Source organism: Mustela nivalis (genome assembly GCF_964662115.1).
Source record: "Mustela nivalis genome assembly, chromosome: 8".
Lineage (NCBI taxonomy): Eukaryota > Metazoa > Chordata > Mammalia > Carnivora > Mustelidae > Mustela > Mustela nivalis.
In genome coordinates, this window is record NC_139027.1 from 140,050,129 (window position 1) to 140,066,578 (window position 16,450).

The window sequence follows — 16,450 nt, forward strand, 5'->3', positions numbered from 1 at the left end:
AGTAGGACAGAGATGCTGTCATGTGCCGACATCACTGTGACATGGCTTCACCGCCAGGCAGGATTGGGGGTGGAGGGGTTGGGTGTGGGTTGAAAAGCACAAAAATGCTAATCCAGACCACACTTCGAAGCTGCTTCTCTGGAAAAACTTAAGTTTGAGGTAACGTCTACCGCACGAGCATGGTAATCTAGCATCAGATGCTTGGAACTAGGGGGATAATTGAGCGATTGGGTTTTTCATAAAGCCAGATCAAAACACCTGGCAATCTCAGTGACTGATTTTGTCTCAACAAGGGGTTCTTCTCGAGTTAATGCATCGGTTAGTCGCTAATGGGAACTGATGGAGGGCATCCTGTTGAAGTTCACGCTTGGTAAAGAATCATTAAGAACTCAAGACCTAGTTTCATTGAGAACCACGTTTCTGACCACAAGGTTTTTGTTTGCTTGTTTGTTTTGTACCAATTAACCTTTCTTCCCCCATTTATTTTCCTTTGCACTTTTTCTGCAGGCGATTTCTCCAGCTGCCGGTGGGCACGGTGACCGCTGCCCTCGGAACACTGCTGCTGGGTCACGACGGTCAGAGCACTCCAAGTCCTGTGTGGCCCCGGCTAAGAATGACAGCCTCCTGTCTCGAGGCGGAGGTCTCGGCCCGGGCTTGCTGGAGCCCCAGCCTCTGCCCTCCCAGGAGCAAGTCTCCGTGGATCTGAAACCATACGTTTTCTCAGATGCTCAAGAACCTTCTTCCCCTGAGTCCAAAGGAACCTCCCCCTGCAAGGATATTGCTCCCTCTGTGGGTGCCATGTGTGCTCTGGGGGAGAGAGCAGCTCACACAGCCCTGGGGATTCACAGTGCAGAGCCACAAGACCACAGGGCTGCAGGGGAGGCCCTGATACAAAGCTCCCCAGACAGAAAAGCTAGAGCGGAGGGCGTGTCGCCACCAGTACTGCCAGGGAGACCTTCATCTGGGCAAAGAATTTCAGGTTTGGTTTTGCTGGGGTCAGCTGGAAAAACTCATCTTGAAATACCAGCTTTAGGACCAGGCTTGGCTAGTTCATACCAAGAGGAAGGGGAACACAAGATGTTTTTTCCTACCGGGGGACAGTACAGGTGTGGGGAGAGGAAAGCCCCCTGCCCTCCCTTAGGAAAAGACGGTGGGAAATGTCGAGGCCCTGGATTAACTGCTCTAAAGGACCGTGTGGTTACTTCTAACCCAGGGCAGCCCAAAGAAGCTCCCGAAGTCCCTTCAAAGACTGTCAAGAGGAGGGGTCTGGAAGGACTGAGAAAGCAGACTCGAGTGGAGGTCAGTGACAGCAGCAGTGACGACGAGGACCGGTTAGTGATAGAGATGTGAAGCTTCTGAGCCTGGGGTCGGAGCCCAGATGCTATCAGGCTGGCAGGACAGCCGAACACTCTTTCACCAAGCACCTCCCTACGAGGAAAGCCATTGGGGATCTTTCCAAGGCATCCCCAGCCAACTGCAGCCCGCATCCCCCCGGCCCCCTTGCGATATACCAGGTGCCAGGAAGGGCAAAGGGAGCAACGGAGCCCAGTCCGGGATGCTTGGTGCACAAAGACCGCACTCGCCTCCCAGCCGCGTCCTCTGCGTCGTGCCCACTGCCTCGTCCATGAGGTGGCGTTAACCAGGACAGCCGGTCTGCATGTGATGTGCAAGTGAACCTGTAGAGTCCAGTGGACCGACTTCCTCCGTCAGTGAGCTGAGGGTTTGCTTCAGAGGTGGTAAGCACACGTGGGTGATCGGGGTCGCTCGCAGAGGAAATGGGTATGAATGGGGCATCAAGATACATCTGTTCATTCTGGAAACAAAATCCAGATTCATTCAAACTGCAGTTTGGTTAGAATAACTTGCGTCCTTAGTGGAAGTTGTAAATATACTCCAAAACGCCTATGATCTGGTGAAATGCTGATTATCTTAAATGTTCCGCCAGTGGTCAAAGCTTACATGTGATCCAGCGACACAAGCATGCACTGCTCTTGGGCCCGGTGCTTTTTCTGTTGAGACCTCTGAAACCCTTGGTTTTTTAGCTCTTGCAAAGGAACGCTGTGTTAAAAGTTAATAGAACAGTTTCTGTAATGAGTCATTTTTTGAGGGGGAAAAATTCAGTTATTTTTCTCTGATTCTTTCTGTCATATTGTGCTCTGAGCAATTTCAATTAGAGGGTTACATTTTAGTAATCTCTTCAGCTTAAATTGATGCCTGCTCATCGTGACGGGAGCCTTTTAGATTTCCTCCAGAAGCTTCAAGGATACAAAACTAATTGGAGTTTTGACGCTGTTTTACATCTCAGTAATTTTATTTTGGGGGCTTGGTGTTACTTTGCTGTCAAATTAAATCAGCCTCTGTATTGTGCAAGTCAGAACAGTACAGATAAAATTCCCCCGTATTCCAAGCCAGTGCGCCCCTGTGCAGAAGAAAATAGTTGATCGACGTCAGCCAACTCAGTGAGCGAAGAGTTCTTCTCCTTCTCCTTAAATGGGAGAGGAAAAACTTAAAGAGATTTACACTGCTGCATTTCAAAAAAAAATTTTATACTTGCTTTTGGTATGATTTTGTACAATTTGAAATTTATAGCCAAGCTCTTTTGGCTTAGCTTTTGATGTGATGAAGTATATGTGACATCTTGAACCTTCAGGAGCAGCAGCAATGCACAGTATCTCACACACGTGAACACGCTTAACGTGTCCTTGTCTGGGACTGAGGATGGGCAAGTTTCAAGTATTGTCAACATGAGTTTTCTGATTTTGGAGTTATTCATAGGAAACTTCAATACAAGACCAGCTTCCCCTGGTGACTTAGCGTATATGAGACGCACTCATAAATATTCAAGTGATTTCAAGCCCAGCCAAGGAAACCGTAAGAAGGGAGGGGAAAGGATGCTAGGTACTCACTTTGTGTACGTTTTGTTCTTTGTGTACTTCTTAAACCAAACAAAAGCGATGTGGTGATTATCTACCTTTGAATGTTCCATGCTCCTGTAATGAGAGAGGAGGTCTAGGAAAGTGGCTGAGTCTTGGAGGGAGAGTAAAAAGCCTACCCGTGTCCTTACTGAGCTGGGAAATCATGGGTAAGACACAAGCCCTCTGCACCTCAGTTTCTCCAGCTGAGAATCAGAGTTGGACCAGATGAGCTGGAATTGTCTCCAGGCTCCAGTCCTTGTCAGATGAACTTTCTCTCCTTTACCTACAGAGGTTTGGGGGCTCTGAGGTGGCCTCCATGGGGAGGGCCCCCCACAAGACATTTCAGGGGGGACCATGGAGAGCTGAAGCATGAACATCTTCAGCCAAGTATTGCCATGAAGAACATGAGCTCAGAGAAGCTCCATATGATTTCTTTTTCCTTAGAGTTCCAGATTTTGGGGGTACAGTCATCCAGTTTATACATTTGGCTCGTAATTCAAAACTTGGAAGCAAACCCAGAACACTACCATGTGAGGGAAGACAACATGTCTATGGGCTGAATTGACTACTCTGGAGACGCCGTGGTTAGGGGAAGAAAATTATCTTCCAGATGTTTTTTTCCTGGTGGCTGCTAAGCTGTCAGTGAGATTGCTGATCTATATCAGTAAGTCGCAGTTCCAAATAGCACTGGCCTTCAGATGGTGGTGGAAGTTGTGTCCTTCTGAGAGCCACCACTGCTGGCTGCCACATCCCAGCCTGGATCCAGTATGGTAGGACATTGGTTCCATCTCTCTGGCTCCTTGTATGTGTGTCTTAGCAGGGCGAGCAGGTTGCTAAGCCATCCTGTCAGCTGGTCATTTGCAATGGGTGGCTGTGTTTACAAGGGTGCCTCACTTTATATCAGCATGTATTGTGAAAAGCTATATTCCAATGGATTTAAAAAAAATATTTTGAGTGACTCTAGGGAAATTGGCTATTGGAAATCATCCTAAGGTATAATTTTTCTTTTTTAAAAAAGAATCCTTTTATAAAGCAACAAATACTCTCTGATTTTATAAATCTTAATTTTCCTGTGGGGGGGCTTAAAGAGAAATGCTGTCCCTGGGCTACATTTATCAGCAGTCTACAACCCAGTTTATGTTATTGAAAATAAAATTTAAATATTATTAATTGATAATTGCTACAGTTTTTACTCTTCAGGTGTTCACTGTGTAGTGGCGAAGGGAAAACAAATTGATTTCAGAACAAGGCAAACTGGAGTGTACAGATGGCGGACTGCCCCTCCCCCGAGGGCTGCTAATGTCATTGTACCTTCAGGTGAGGGTCTGAAGCGGTTGGTGCTCAGCTTCTTCCACTTCAGGGTTTCTGGTGTAGACTAAAGTCAAGTGCACTTTGAATTCTTTGCTGTTCTCTCAGGGCTAGGTATACAGGTGCCATGACTCGTTATACTCAAGGCTCACCACCCGGTTTCTCTCTCCAGCCGTACCTACACCTGGCCAGACATCCCTTGTCAGAAATGCATGAAGGAAAGGGGTTTTACCTCCCTCCTTGGCAGCCTGGACTATTAAGTGACTTTTGAAATCACATGGTGTTTAACAGACAGCCTGGATCCTCTTTTTTGTAAGGCATGGTGGAGCACATCCCTTCTGTTATGCATGTATGACCTTGGAGACTGGATGAATGAATATCCCTTCGATTCACAACGCAAGAGAACCTATGGTTCATTTGCCAAGAGATTAAAAAAAGATGGGTGGGGTGCCTCTGATTCCAATCAAACCTGCCAGTAGCATGATGGGTAACTGCAGGCAGGTTATACTTTCTCCTCCTAAAATCCCTCTTCTAAGGAAGATATGGGAAGAGTAGCCTTGCGAGAATGCATTGTGACCACAGTTCTTGGCATGAAAGATGAACGAGTTGCAGCCTTGTGCCAAAAAGTATTTCCTTGCATTTACATTCATTACTTAGAATGATCACATTATTCATTTTTTCCCCAGCATAGAAATTTGCATTTTGCACAAAATTTGCCTGGTGCAGCAGATTTTTATAGTTATGGAAACTGTCATCATTATTGGAATGTGCTGCTGTTCAACTCCGCAGACATAATTTAATACGGTGAGGAGAAAATGGTCTGCCCGGCTCCGTGGCGATCGGATGTCTACGACTGCAGCGAACAGATTTGTGTATTTTTCCTCACTTCAGTTGTGATTCCCAGAGTTCTCTTTGGCTTTTGAAACACTACGTTTCTTGATATTTAAGCACAATTACATTGTTTTTATCTTTCAGAACTCAGTAAATATAGGTGTCAGGACCCAGAAAATCTTGTGTGCTAGATTTGCACCTGTACAGTTCTCTTTACCCATGGCTTTTGTATTTATGTGGGCACATAATGTCATTCGATGTGAAGAAGTCTAGGAACGTTTGACCATATTGCTTCACCACTGGAAGAAAAGGAGCCAGGAAAAATAGCCCATCTCTGTCACTTGGAGCCCTAGAGGATGACTCAGCATCTCCTATATGCAGTCAACTGTTCAAAACTTCCTCTCTTGATTGTTCATAATCAGGAAAGCTATTGGCCTCTTGGATGTTTGTTGAAATTTATCTCCTTTATATAGTTAAATTATTTTGTTTTGATAAAAATAAAACTGAAAAGAAAAATGTGTTGTGTGATTTGTTAACATTTGAGCCCAAACTATCACAGGCAGTAGCCTGTATGAATATGATATCTGATTACTCCCAAGCAGTTAACCAGACATCCTGTTCACCATATTGGTATCCCATTCCACTCAACAAAAAGCTTGGCTAATGGCAGATTACCACATTTTCTTGTGCTGTTTCCGTTTCCCACATGTCTCACTTGTCATCGTCTGCCATATTTTAGACTTCTTAACTTAAAAACGTGTTTTTAAATTCTTAAATGTAGCGAAGTTTTGAAGCCACATGAGGGCACTATCCACAGTGCAATAATCCAAAACTTCCCCCCCTTAGAATTGATGTCTCTTTGATATTTAATATTATTCATCAATAGAAAAAAATTCTTAATTCAAAACAGTACCTCCTTATGAAGATAGTCCATGTATTCTTCACAAGAATAAGTGGAGTCCTTTTACATACCGATACAACACTAGTCTTCTATACGTCTTAAAGGCCCTTTAAGTCAATGGAGACACAATGCTTCGAGAGAAAAAGTACGAATGGAAACATGGAAGGCACAGATATACTTATTGATGGCTCTGAGACTTTTTTGGCTAACTTGTCAAACTCTAATAGTAATAAATTAACCCATGATTTCCAAACTTCAATCATTTGGGAATCATCTTAGTGCTTTTTGCCATATGTGTCCACATATGGGTGTATTATTTACTTAATACTTGTGTTTAACTCATCTTGTTTTCCACATGCTTTTATTTAAGAAAATTTTTATTGTTGAAATACAGTTGACGTGCAATGTTACATTAGATTTAGGTATACAACATAGTGATTCAACAGTTTTATACAATTGTCAATGTCAAGTGTGGTCACCATCTGTCACCACACAACATTTTTATAATAATAATGACTGTATTCCCTATGCTGTCCTTTTCTCTTCTGTGACTGACTCTTTTATAACAGGCAGTTTGTACCTCCCAATCCCCTATTTCCCCCAACCCCTACCCACTTCCTCTCTGGCAACCACCAGTTTATTCTCTGTATTTTAGAGTATCTGTTTTTGTTCTTTAGATTCTGTATGTAAGTGAAATCGTATGGTGTTTGTCTTTCTATGTCTCATGTATTTCACTTAGCATAATATCCTTTAGGTTCATCCATGTTGTCACGGATGGCAAGATTTCATTCTTTTTTATGACTGGATAATATTCCACTGTGTGCGCGCGTGTGTGCTTGTGTATTACATCTTCTTTATCATCCCTGTCTCAAAGAAGTGATTATTACCCTAAATAATATCTGTGAAATCTCAGCCTGAATTAGATAGTTTTATTTTCTGATCTGTAACAAACGAAACTACTAAAAATTACTCATCCATGTACCAGTTAAATACCATCTTTACACTGCCAGTGGTATAGCCCTCACAGTTGCGGGAGCATTGAGTGAATCTGAAAGGTCCATGCATTGTTAATTTCTTTAGCTATTCTAGTTCGTGGTAAGCACAGCTCTCTCCCCATTTTTTCTCCAAGCCAAATGAACTGGTGACCAGAAGTAGACCTGTAGGTTTGTCAGATAACTTTCATCAGTCAAACTTCATAGGTGAGCTATTGTCATTCCAAGTCAAAGGATTATGGCATCCTTCAGCTGCAAAGGAATAGTCACATCATGTTTTGTGATACATTTTTTGTACATTTTTTGTTGTTTTGGTGTTTGGTTGCTGGGTTGGTCGATAGGTTGGTGGCTGGTGAGTACCACGTGGTACAAGGAAGGCACAGTTTGCAATCCATGCACAACCACAAGGACTATCCTCAATTCTGCTTCTGCTCAAGGACCTGTCTCCATACTCCTGGATTTGAAGTGAATGGATTTGGCTGCACCAAGAACCATGGAGAGCAGCTTCCAGTCTCCTGCTTGGTGACAGCCTGTTGATCTTTGGGCTATGAATTGCAGAAAGACTTGCCCTGTGGCGTCTAGGACCTTGGTCTCCAGCTGTGACAGACATCTCTGCTTTCAGTCTCCCTCCCAGAGGCAAGTTCAGCACCCTTTATGATTGATTCCTTCCCAGAAGTACATGAATTGTTTTTCTGCATAAATGTGTGAGTGAATAGATTCCTGTAAGAAATTGGTGGTTTTATATGTATGTGTAGCATCTGGAGCAGAGTGACATAGTCCTATCTCTGGCCACAGTGCAGATCTGGTCGTCTTCTGTGAGTACGTAGTGTGAAATGAGATGTAATTTGGCAGAAATGAGGTGCCAACACCCTTATAAATGAAAGCCTGGCTATCCAGGCTTTTTTTTTTTTTTTTTTTTTCCTATATGCTAGTGTTCTAGTCAGACACGTTTGCTCTAAGGATTCCTGCACATATGTAGAGGCCATTCATGGAGGACCTACACAAAAGGTCCTCTTGTTCAAGAATGAGTGGAGCAGGGCTGGTGAGCTAGGAAATGAGATGGCCACATACGTAGTCCAGGAGGGATCTCTTTGGAGCACAGCCCGCAGCATCTACATCTGGGTGTCCTCAGCAGCTGGAGCAGTGCCTGGCTCCCAGCGGGTACCAGCGCGCATTTGTTAAGTAAGCCTGGGAAGTGGCTCACTGCTCCGCAGGGAGAGGAAGGAGAGACTCGCAGATGAGTGATTCAGCCCAGCCCTGATGCTCCTTATCAGAGATGAACAAAAGCGTAAAGTTTCCGTCCACCGATTTCAGAGTGTGCCAACACTTTCCATGATGTCCTCCATCCTGTTTGTTCAGCCGATATCTACCCCGTGCTTAAGTATGCAGTAGGCATATGAGGACGTAAGATTGAAAAAGTCAGGCTCCATGGAGCTTTAATTTGGGAGGAGGGAGTGTCCATTAACCAACCAGACAGACGAATATGTAAACAATATACTCTCAGGTGGTGCTAAGGAGATATTAAAGAGTGTCTATCTCACCCCAATTCAAAACATTTAAGGCAAATAAACGTTTCTCTCTTCCTGTCCTCAGTAAAGCAGGAGAAGTCATCCTCTACATTAAGATCTATGCCACTTTGTGCCAGCCACCTCAGTTCTCTCGCACGGTCAGAGAGCATTGCAGAGTGGTCGCATGAGTCTTGTGCTTACTTTCTTGGTCGCTTCAGTGTCCGTGGCATATCCTGACCCAGGCATGGCGACTTCATGCTGATAATGCCTCTTGGATCCCACGGTAGCATGTTTTAGACCTAACTCCCTTGACAGAAACCATCAAAGTCCTCTTGATGATCTGAGTCCTGGATTCTTTTTCTTGGAGGTTAAACGATCACCCTTAAAGGCATGGTTCTCAAAAGAGGGTTCTTGGGCAAGAGGGGAACATTGGACAGTGTCTGAAGACAGTTTTGATGTCTCAGCTTGGGGTGAGGGGTGCTGCGGTGAAGGCCAGGGATGCGGCTCGACATCCTGCGGTGCATGTCTTGTGGTGGGCATGGGCCGGCCCCGCACAAAAATGTCCAGTCCACCGAGCTGTTGGTACTAAGCTGAGCGCCTGGGGCTCATGTGAGGTTACAGTCCACGAGAGACCCACGAACAGCTTGCTCCTCATAATGGTGATGACACTGGACCCGAAGTAGAGTCCAGGCTCCACATCCCAGGCCAGCAGACTTTCCACAGCATCACAGGTGCATGAGGATGTGCTTCCAGAGTCTGCACACAGGAGGCCATCTGTTGGTTATGGTTCCGATTACCCTGAATCTCATTTGCTTTTTCTACTCTGCATTCCTCCTTGAGAAGAAAGAACCAGGACATGAGAAGGTAAATCCATGTGAACAGGTGTTTGAGTATTGAGTAGACATTCAGGAAATATTTCTAGATCAAAAGCTTGGATTTTCCTGTGAGGGTGAATGCAGCCCAAACTCTCAGATGGTCTCCAGAGCCAAAAGGAAGGAAAGAATATGGATACTGATGTCGGTACCGGGAAGCTTTTGGATTTGACTGAGCTGAGCCAGCTTGTTGGCTTGAGCTTTCTTCTTTTTAGGGGAAACTGAGAACCAGAGGATTTTGTCCTGGCTTGAGTCAGAGTTAGCCATGACTAACACTTGGGCTTCAGCCCTGAAGTCCAACATTCTTGCCATGACACGGTCACCTTCTGCCTCTGAAATGTTCCATTTTGTTCTACCATCCTTGCTAAAAGTGCAAAGAAGAGCAATACATTATTTAAAAAGATTCTCTGCATCAGAGTTTGAAAATACTGATCAATTCCTAGTTAACTGGAAATTACCCAGATAATGAAATTATCCGGACTATCCCATTTCCTAATTGTTCTAGTTAACCAAGGTTTGATTGTGTTTATTTTGCAAAAAGGAAACTTCTGTCCTAAGACATTAGACTCACAGACATCACAGGCTGTGATGTTAGCAGCGCCTATGTGGTCTTCTAATTTATGTACTTGAGCTGCTGCTCCATGGGCAATTTGGCAGGGATCACGAGCGTAGACAAAGAAGACGCTAACAGCAGAAAGACATCACCAGAAAGCCTGTGGAAGACAAACACTTCACATCTTCAATTATAAGACAACCTGATGCAGAGAGAGAATAAATTAATTTAAAAACCTCCTGCACAAAGAAAATAATGGAAAAATACATCACAAGTAGTTATCCCTTTTGTGCTAAAAACAAGTGATTTGAAGAAAATAACTGCATGGGCTGAATGTGTTAGTCTTATTTTCTTTTTCTGGTTTTAAATTCTTAGGGGAGAGACAGAGAATAAGGGGGAAAAGCAGCTTTCATTGTTTCAACAAACATTTATTGGGTATTTGGTATGTTGCCAGGCACCAGGCTATACTTTCTGTGACTTTTTCTACTTTTAAAATCACTTTCAATCAGGTGAGAGAAACTTCTGGATGCCTCATTGCTGATTCCAGTGGTGGGTCCAGAAAGGCCATTCTTCTAAGGTTTTTGCCAAAACTGTTATGGCTCATCTTAGAGGTATAGCTGGGGAGTAGCACCCAGGATTTTCCCCCGCTGGAACCCGAGATTTAGGGGCTGGCTGACTCCTCCTAAGAGAGCGTCCATTTGCAAGGAGAGCTTTGTGAGAGTTTCAGATTGGCTTTCTCTGGAAACAGACTGAGACAGAATTTAGTGTTGGAGATTGGTTTGGGAGGGCCCTTGGGATGACGGGCAGCTGTGTAAAGTAGCACAGGGGAACAGAAGGGGCAGAGGGAGGGGGCTGAGCCCTAATACAAAGACAGCCTTGGCCACCCCATGGGGTGCGTTGGAGAGGGGCTGTGCCCCTGGGGGAAGCAGCTCTCTGTGGCCCAAGTGGGCCTTGGAGGGACCACTGCTGCCTGGAGACAGCCCTCTGGCCCTTCCCTGGGGGATTTGGGCTGGGACATCGTAGGATCTACTCCACTGCGCTTCCACTCCAGGCCCATCCTCCCTCCCGCCCCTCCCTGCTCTCCTCCTCCTCGCCCTCCCCCCTTCGTCCACTCCTCTCCCTCCTGTCCCTCCTCTCCCTCCTGTCCGTCCGTCCATCTGTCCTTCCTTCCTTCCTATCTAACAAATATGTACTGAGCATCTGCCATCTGCCCAGCATAGCCTGGTAGAGAAGATGTCATTGAACAAAGTATTATATATTATTTACTTACAACTTAACAAATGCTAACAAGGGACTATGCCAGGTGAGAAAAGAAAAAAATAATCTGGGGAAACCAATAGACTCGGGGAGCCTTTGGGCTGGACCCAGAAGGCTGACCTGGGATGAGGGTGATGGTGCTCCCGGTAAAGGAGCGCGGAGCTGGAGAGGAGCAGACGGGTGGCCTGTGGGCCACAGGGGAGTGGCTATGACACTGCTGGGCGAGGCTGGATCTGAGGAGTCCGTGGACAGAGTTAAGCAGTGTGCTTTTATCCTGAACAGTACAACCTAAAATTTCACACCATGTTTGGGGAGCTAGGGAAGTTCTGGGACCGGAAAGCTGGAAATTGGTTTAAAATGAGAATGGCAGACCTGCCCAGGAAGTTTGTATAGTTTTTGAGAATGGGAGCAAACCTAAGATTAAATCAGCTGCTTTCAATGTGGCGCAAGGGGGCACTGTGCAGAGCCGTGCAAAATTTCATACAGACCTAGTTAGGTTTTTGTCATCCCACTGAACCTGGCCACTTTTTCACAACTGACCATCTACAGGGGATTATCTAAGCTATAACACAAAATACTTAAAGGGTTAGTCGACCGTGGGATTTGAGAACTGCGGTCCGTAAAGCTTGTAATGAAGGAGTAGGTGGCTGGAATCGCCTTGCAATTTTTGTGTTCATCTGGTTGAAAAGATGAAAGGAAAAGGTCACTTTAACATCCAGAAGATTCTAGATGTCTGCCATCCAGTGTTGTGCCTTGTGGGACTCACAGAATAAGAGGTTTCTCTTCCGACTTAATGTAGGAGCAGAATCAAAATCAATTAGAAAATGATACAATTCCAGAAGGGACTCATGTTCGGAGTCTGGGGCTCCCTCTCTGTCCCTCATTCTCTCTTCAGCCAGAGAGAATGGTGGAGAAGCATTTGAAAAACAACCTATTTTGGGCTTGAGGAAGAGCAGGCTGTAAGTGTTTGTGGTCTTGCTCAGGCTTGTCTCAGGGCGTGCCCCCCCCCCCCCCCCCAGCTCCCGGGCTGCCTTATTGCCTTCGGCAGGCTGAGTCCTTATTTAACATAAAGTTTGAAAAGCTTAACCTTTTCAATTAGTAGCTGAGGTCTCCCCCATGGAGATCATCCAATTAAAAAACCAATTCCTGGGTCAGGGTAGATGAGTCATCTTTTATTTGGCACTTACAAAAGTGGTCCATGTCCACCAAGGAGCGCATCAGGGAAAAGCACTTCAAAATGCGCTGTCTTCAGAGTGTCAGATCCCACACCGGGGCTGGAAGCCGGGGAACAGACATGCATGTTGGTCTTTAATTAAGGAAGCTGGTGAGAATGAAGCACATTTAACTTCTTAAACCACCGGTGGCTTAAAGACGGCGTGGAGCCCCTGGGTCCCAGCTGTCCCAGCTGTCCCAGTACCTGCCTTGGCCTGTGCCGCTGACCCAAAGCTAAACGCCGCTCAGCAGGAAGGATTAGAACCGTCTGTAGACCCCTCATGCTGTGAAAACTCAATTTTCACAAGTGGCCAAGAAAGTAAAGCTGCAGTCCCCTCCTGGGGGACACACCTGCCACAAGACATGAACAGGGCCGGAGAAGTAAGAGTCCTCTGCCGGGAGAAGCCCGCAGCCTTGGGAACAGGCGAGGGCTGCGTATGACCAAGGATCAGAGCCCCATTGTGCAGGTTTCATCACTATTTCATCTGGGGGAGAAAGAACCTATAGGAGGATGGATGGAGGGGAAAAAAGCCCTCCAGATTGTGCCTTGATTTTATAACCAGATTGTGGGAAATTACTGACAGATTGAATAAAATAATATGCTTTAGAGCAGCAGGGAGCTTAAAGGTGGAAATCTAATTGACTTCTTCCCTAAACCTCGGAGCTTGGGGGGTGGGGTGGGGGAGGCTATATTATTAATCACCACTGTGGTCACTGCTTGGTGGTTTCCTGCGCTGCGGGAGGAAACGTAGCTTCCAATTACATACATGTGAAATTCAAATGACTACCTGGTGTACCGGAGAGGGGGATTCACGCGGCGGGGGCTGCAGCCCGTGTGTGTGCACGTGAGCAGAACCACGCCGCCCCATAAAACGATGCAGTTAGGGTATTGGGGGTGAGCACTGTGGGGGCGAAAACCCCTACCTTGCCAGCCCTCTGTCGAGGCACACGTTACTTTCCTTACTGCAAAGCCCTTGTGGTGGCCCTGGCCTGAATCGATTTCAGATCTGCCTTGAATAAGAAAAACCTCTGGATACATTCAGCCATTTTCTACCCTGAAAGTCAGAGAGACAAAAGGTGGATTGTGTCTAAATTTCAGGGATATTTCAAAAGTTCACTAATGTCAAGATAAAATGAGGGACAGACAAGAAGTCTTTTCTGAATTAATCTAAATTCTTTAGAATCCAAGTTTAGAAGGCCCTCTTTTGTTAAGCTTCCAGAGATTTCCTCTGGTATTGAAACAAAACCACACAATTTTTGTGGTGGGGTTCATTGCTAGTATGGACACTGGTTTCCTTTAACAAGTCTTTTGCTTCCCTGGAGAACAGACCCCCAACAGTCACCTGAGCTTGCCAATTTGCATAGCAAGTAGCTCCTATAAGCCCACCGTTGTGAGACATCGAAGACCCAGAGATTAAGACCAGCTTGTTCCTGCTCTGGGGAAACCCGTCTTAGCCCCTGCACATGCAGGCATGTGGTGGCCAAGATGTGTCCAGTTGTACAGTGTAAGCTGGGAGGCTCAGTCATGGATTCACTCACTCGATGGGCCTTTCCAGAGTGCCCACCGCGTGCGGGGCATGGTCGACTAGTCACTAGGTAGCACAGAGGACCGCAGGGGAGTAAACTCAATGTCGGGCCACACACACAGTCTTTGGACTCAGACGGACCTGGGCTAGAGTCTGCCTCTTCTCTGAATTTCTGTGCCTCAGTTTGCCTTTCTCTAAAACAAGGACAGTAGGAAGCCCCACTCCGACTGGTGACATTCGGCAAGAGCTTTACTTGTATTAGCAGTTCTGGCCTCAGGATTCCTCGACACTCTTAAACATGATGGAGAACCCTAAAGGGCTGTTGTTACAAAATCTCTATTACAGCATAGCGATCGATATTTATTGTGTTATAAATTAACACTGAGCATATGCAGGATAATTTATTAACTCATTTAAAAATAGCAGTGATAAACTCATTATGTATTTTTTAATGGAAACCACTGATATTTTCCAGGGCATTTAGGGAAAAGAAGGGTATTATTCATCGTTTTTGCATGTCACTTTTAAAGTCTGTTGCAATATCACTCTCCGTGTAATCTCCCCTGTGTGGTCAGACAGAGTCTGAGTCTGAGTTTTGTTTATCTTTTTTTTTAATTAAAAAAAAAATTATTTATTTATTTGAGAGAGAGAGAGAGAGCATGCACGTGAGCAGTGGCAGGGAGGGGCAGAGGGAGAGCCGATGCCCCGCTGAGCAGGGAGCCCGACTGGGTGCTCCATCCCAGGACCCTGAGACCCTGACCTGAGCCAAAGATAGACGCAAACCGAGCCACCCAGGTGCCCCTGAGGCTTTTTGTTAAAATAGAGTTAGACCCTTGAAAGGGTCGAGGGGACCCAGACCACACCATGGACACCAAGGTGGGAAGTCATTAGATTTTCACTGCAACCCTCCAGGACGGAGGCTATTTTCATTCCCATTCTACAGATGAGGAAACCGAGGCCTCACCAATGCCACACAAGCGAAGCAGCAAGCTGGCATTTACACCCAGCTCTCTGCCCCCAGGGACTTTGAACTACCACCTTGGGGCAGAGAGCACAAAGCAATGCCTGACGCTCGTTGCTCCAGGGAAATGGGGGCACTGGGACAGCCCTGAAGCATGTGACATTCTTCTCCGGCAGGGATGATCCCCCCATCCCCGAAGAGCCGTTCATCTCAGCGCCCCGAGAAGCGGGCAGAGTGAGGCCACTGGAATCTCAAGACGGGAGGCTTTGGAAAATAGTAAGATTCGGACCACCCCCGAAATACCTGAATCCTTTCCAGAACATCTCTAGGAACCAGAAGTCACTCACGGAGGAAGAGTCTGTCAGATCATCTAGAAGGTTTTAGACATCCTCAGCGACCGAGCAGCTCGCTCTCCCTGTGGTTTACCTGGTGGCGGGGCCTGCCCACAGCACACATTCGTGGAGGACCAAGGAGGCAGGCACGTTTATGGGCAGGAGCAAAATGTCACAGCAGCAAGGGTCTCTCATGCTTTGACCAAAAAGGTGGGTCGTTGATCAAAGGGCTTGCCCCTGAGAGGAGGCCCGGAGCCCTTGCAGCTCTGAGGTTAAGCAAATGCGGAGGAATGTTCCTCTCTCCCCCTTTTTTTTTACATGCACAGACCATTTGCTCTTTTGGGCTGAAAACACCCTAAAGACTTTGCAACTCACCTGTTTCCATTTGCCAGTTAGGAAAAAAGATGAGAGGGAAGAAACCCAGCCACATTAGAATTCATGGGAAGAAATAAGATTGTTTTTGAGACACTGGCAACTGGATTTCTTTGTTTTATTAGCATAAGTGAATTATTAATTCAGCACAGAAAAAAGCATAGATCTTTGTCATATAAAAAATCATCAATACCACAAGGGACTTTCACAACCCCGGATAATAATGATATCTTACTTACATTTGCATAATACTTTACAATTTACAAGGCTCTGTCATATACCCCATGGATTTCCCTCTGATAGCGGCGGGAACGGAGAGGCTGCCCTGGGGGGAGCTGGCGGGAGAGGACGCGGTTTCCTGCGTTCCTGTCCTGCCCCAAATCACGGAGAAACACTCCAGATCCAATCAAAGCGCCTGCAAGGCGGGGCGGGAGTGGGGCGGAGGAAGTCATTAATAGTTAACATGTTTTTTATTGTATCTTGAAACTCAACAAAACTTTTCAGAACTTGCTTTCCAGAACCAAAAGTTCTGGGCCCGGCACCCGGGCCCCGCTTTGGGGAGTGAGCGGTCCAGGCGGAGTCGTGTTCTCCCAGTGCTAACTTGATGGAGTCTTTGCCGTGGGGACCACCTCGTCCTGGTTCTCCTGGGCTTTTCCGGTTGGGGGTGTGGAAAGCCCAGGGTCCCCCCGCTGCGTCCCTCAGGTCTGGGCACAGCTGCTCAGCCGGGCGCCCTACGTTTGACAGTCCCACACAGAGGCACGCATGCTGAGCCTCCCTCGGCCCTCTCCTCTCTCTGGTTTTGCTCCAGCCAGTGGCTTGCTCAGACCTTCGTGTTCCCCAAGTGCCCTTGGTCTTAATGGCTGGAACTGGCCTCACGCCTGAACCTGGAGAACTGCTCTTCTCGTCTCCC

The 16,450-nt window shown here is 46.3% G+C and overlaps 1 protein-coding gene across 11 annotated transcripts in view; it reads left to right on the forward strand.

Annotated features, from left to right (window-relative positions):
- The window catches only part of ZNF831 (zinc finger protein 831), an 81,340-nt gene extending 75,770 nt beyond the window's left edge, over nucleotides 1-5,570 (forward strand). For 4 of the 11 annotated variants that reach the window (XR_014314718.1, XM_082742969.1, XM_082742959.1 and 1 more), the window contains one exon: nucleotides 508-5,570. Coding sequence is in view for 3 of the 11 variants with exons in the window: in XM_082742969.1 (XP_082599095.1) it covers nucleotides 508-1,350 (843 nt within the window). In the remaining 8 variants the exon portion in view is untranslated. The remainder of the gene's footprint in view (nucleotides 1-507) is intronic. The other 7 variants (XR_014314723.1, XR_014314725.1, XR_014314720.1 and 4 more) reach the window with 6 other exon arrangements.
- Nucleotides 5,571-16,450: the final 10,880 nt, after the last annotated feature.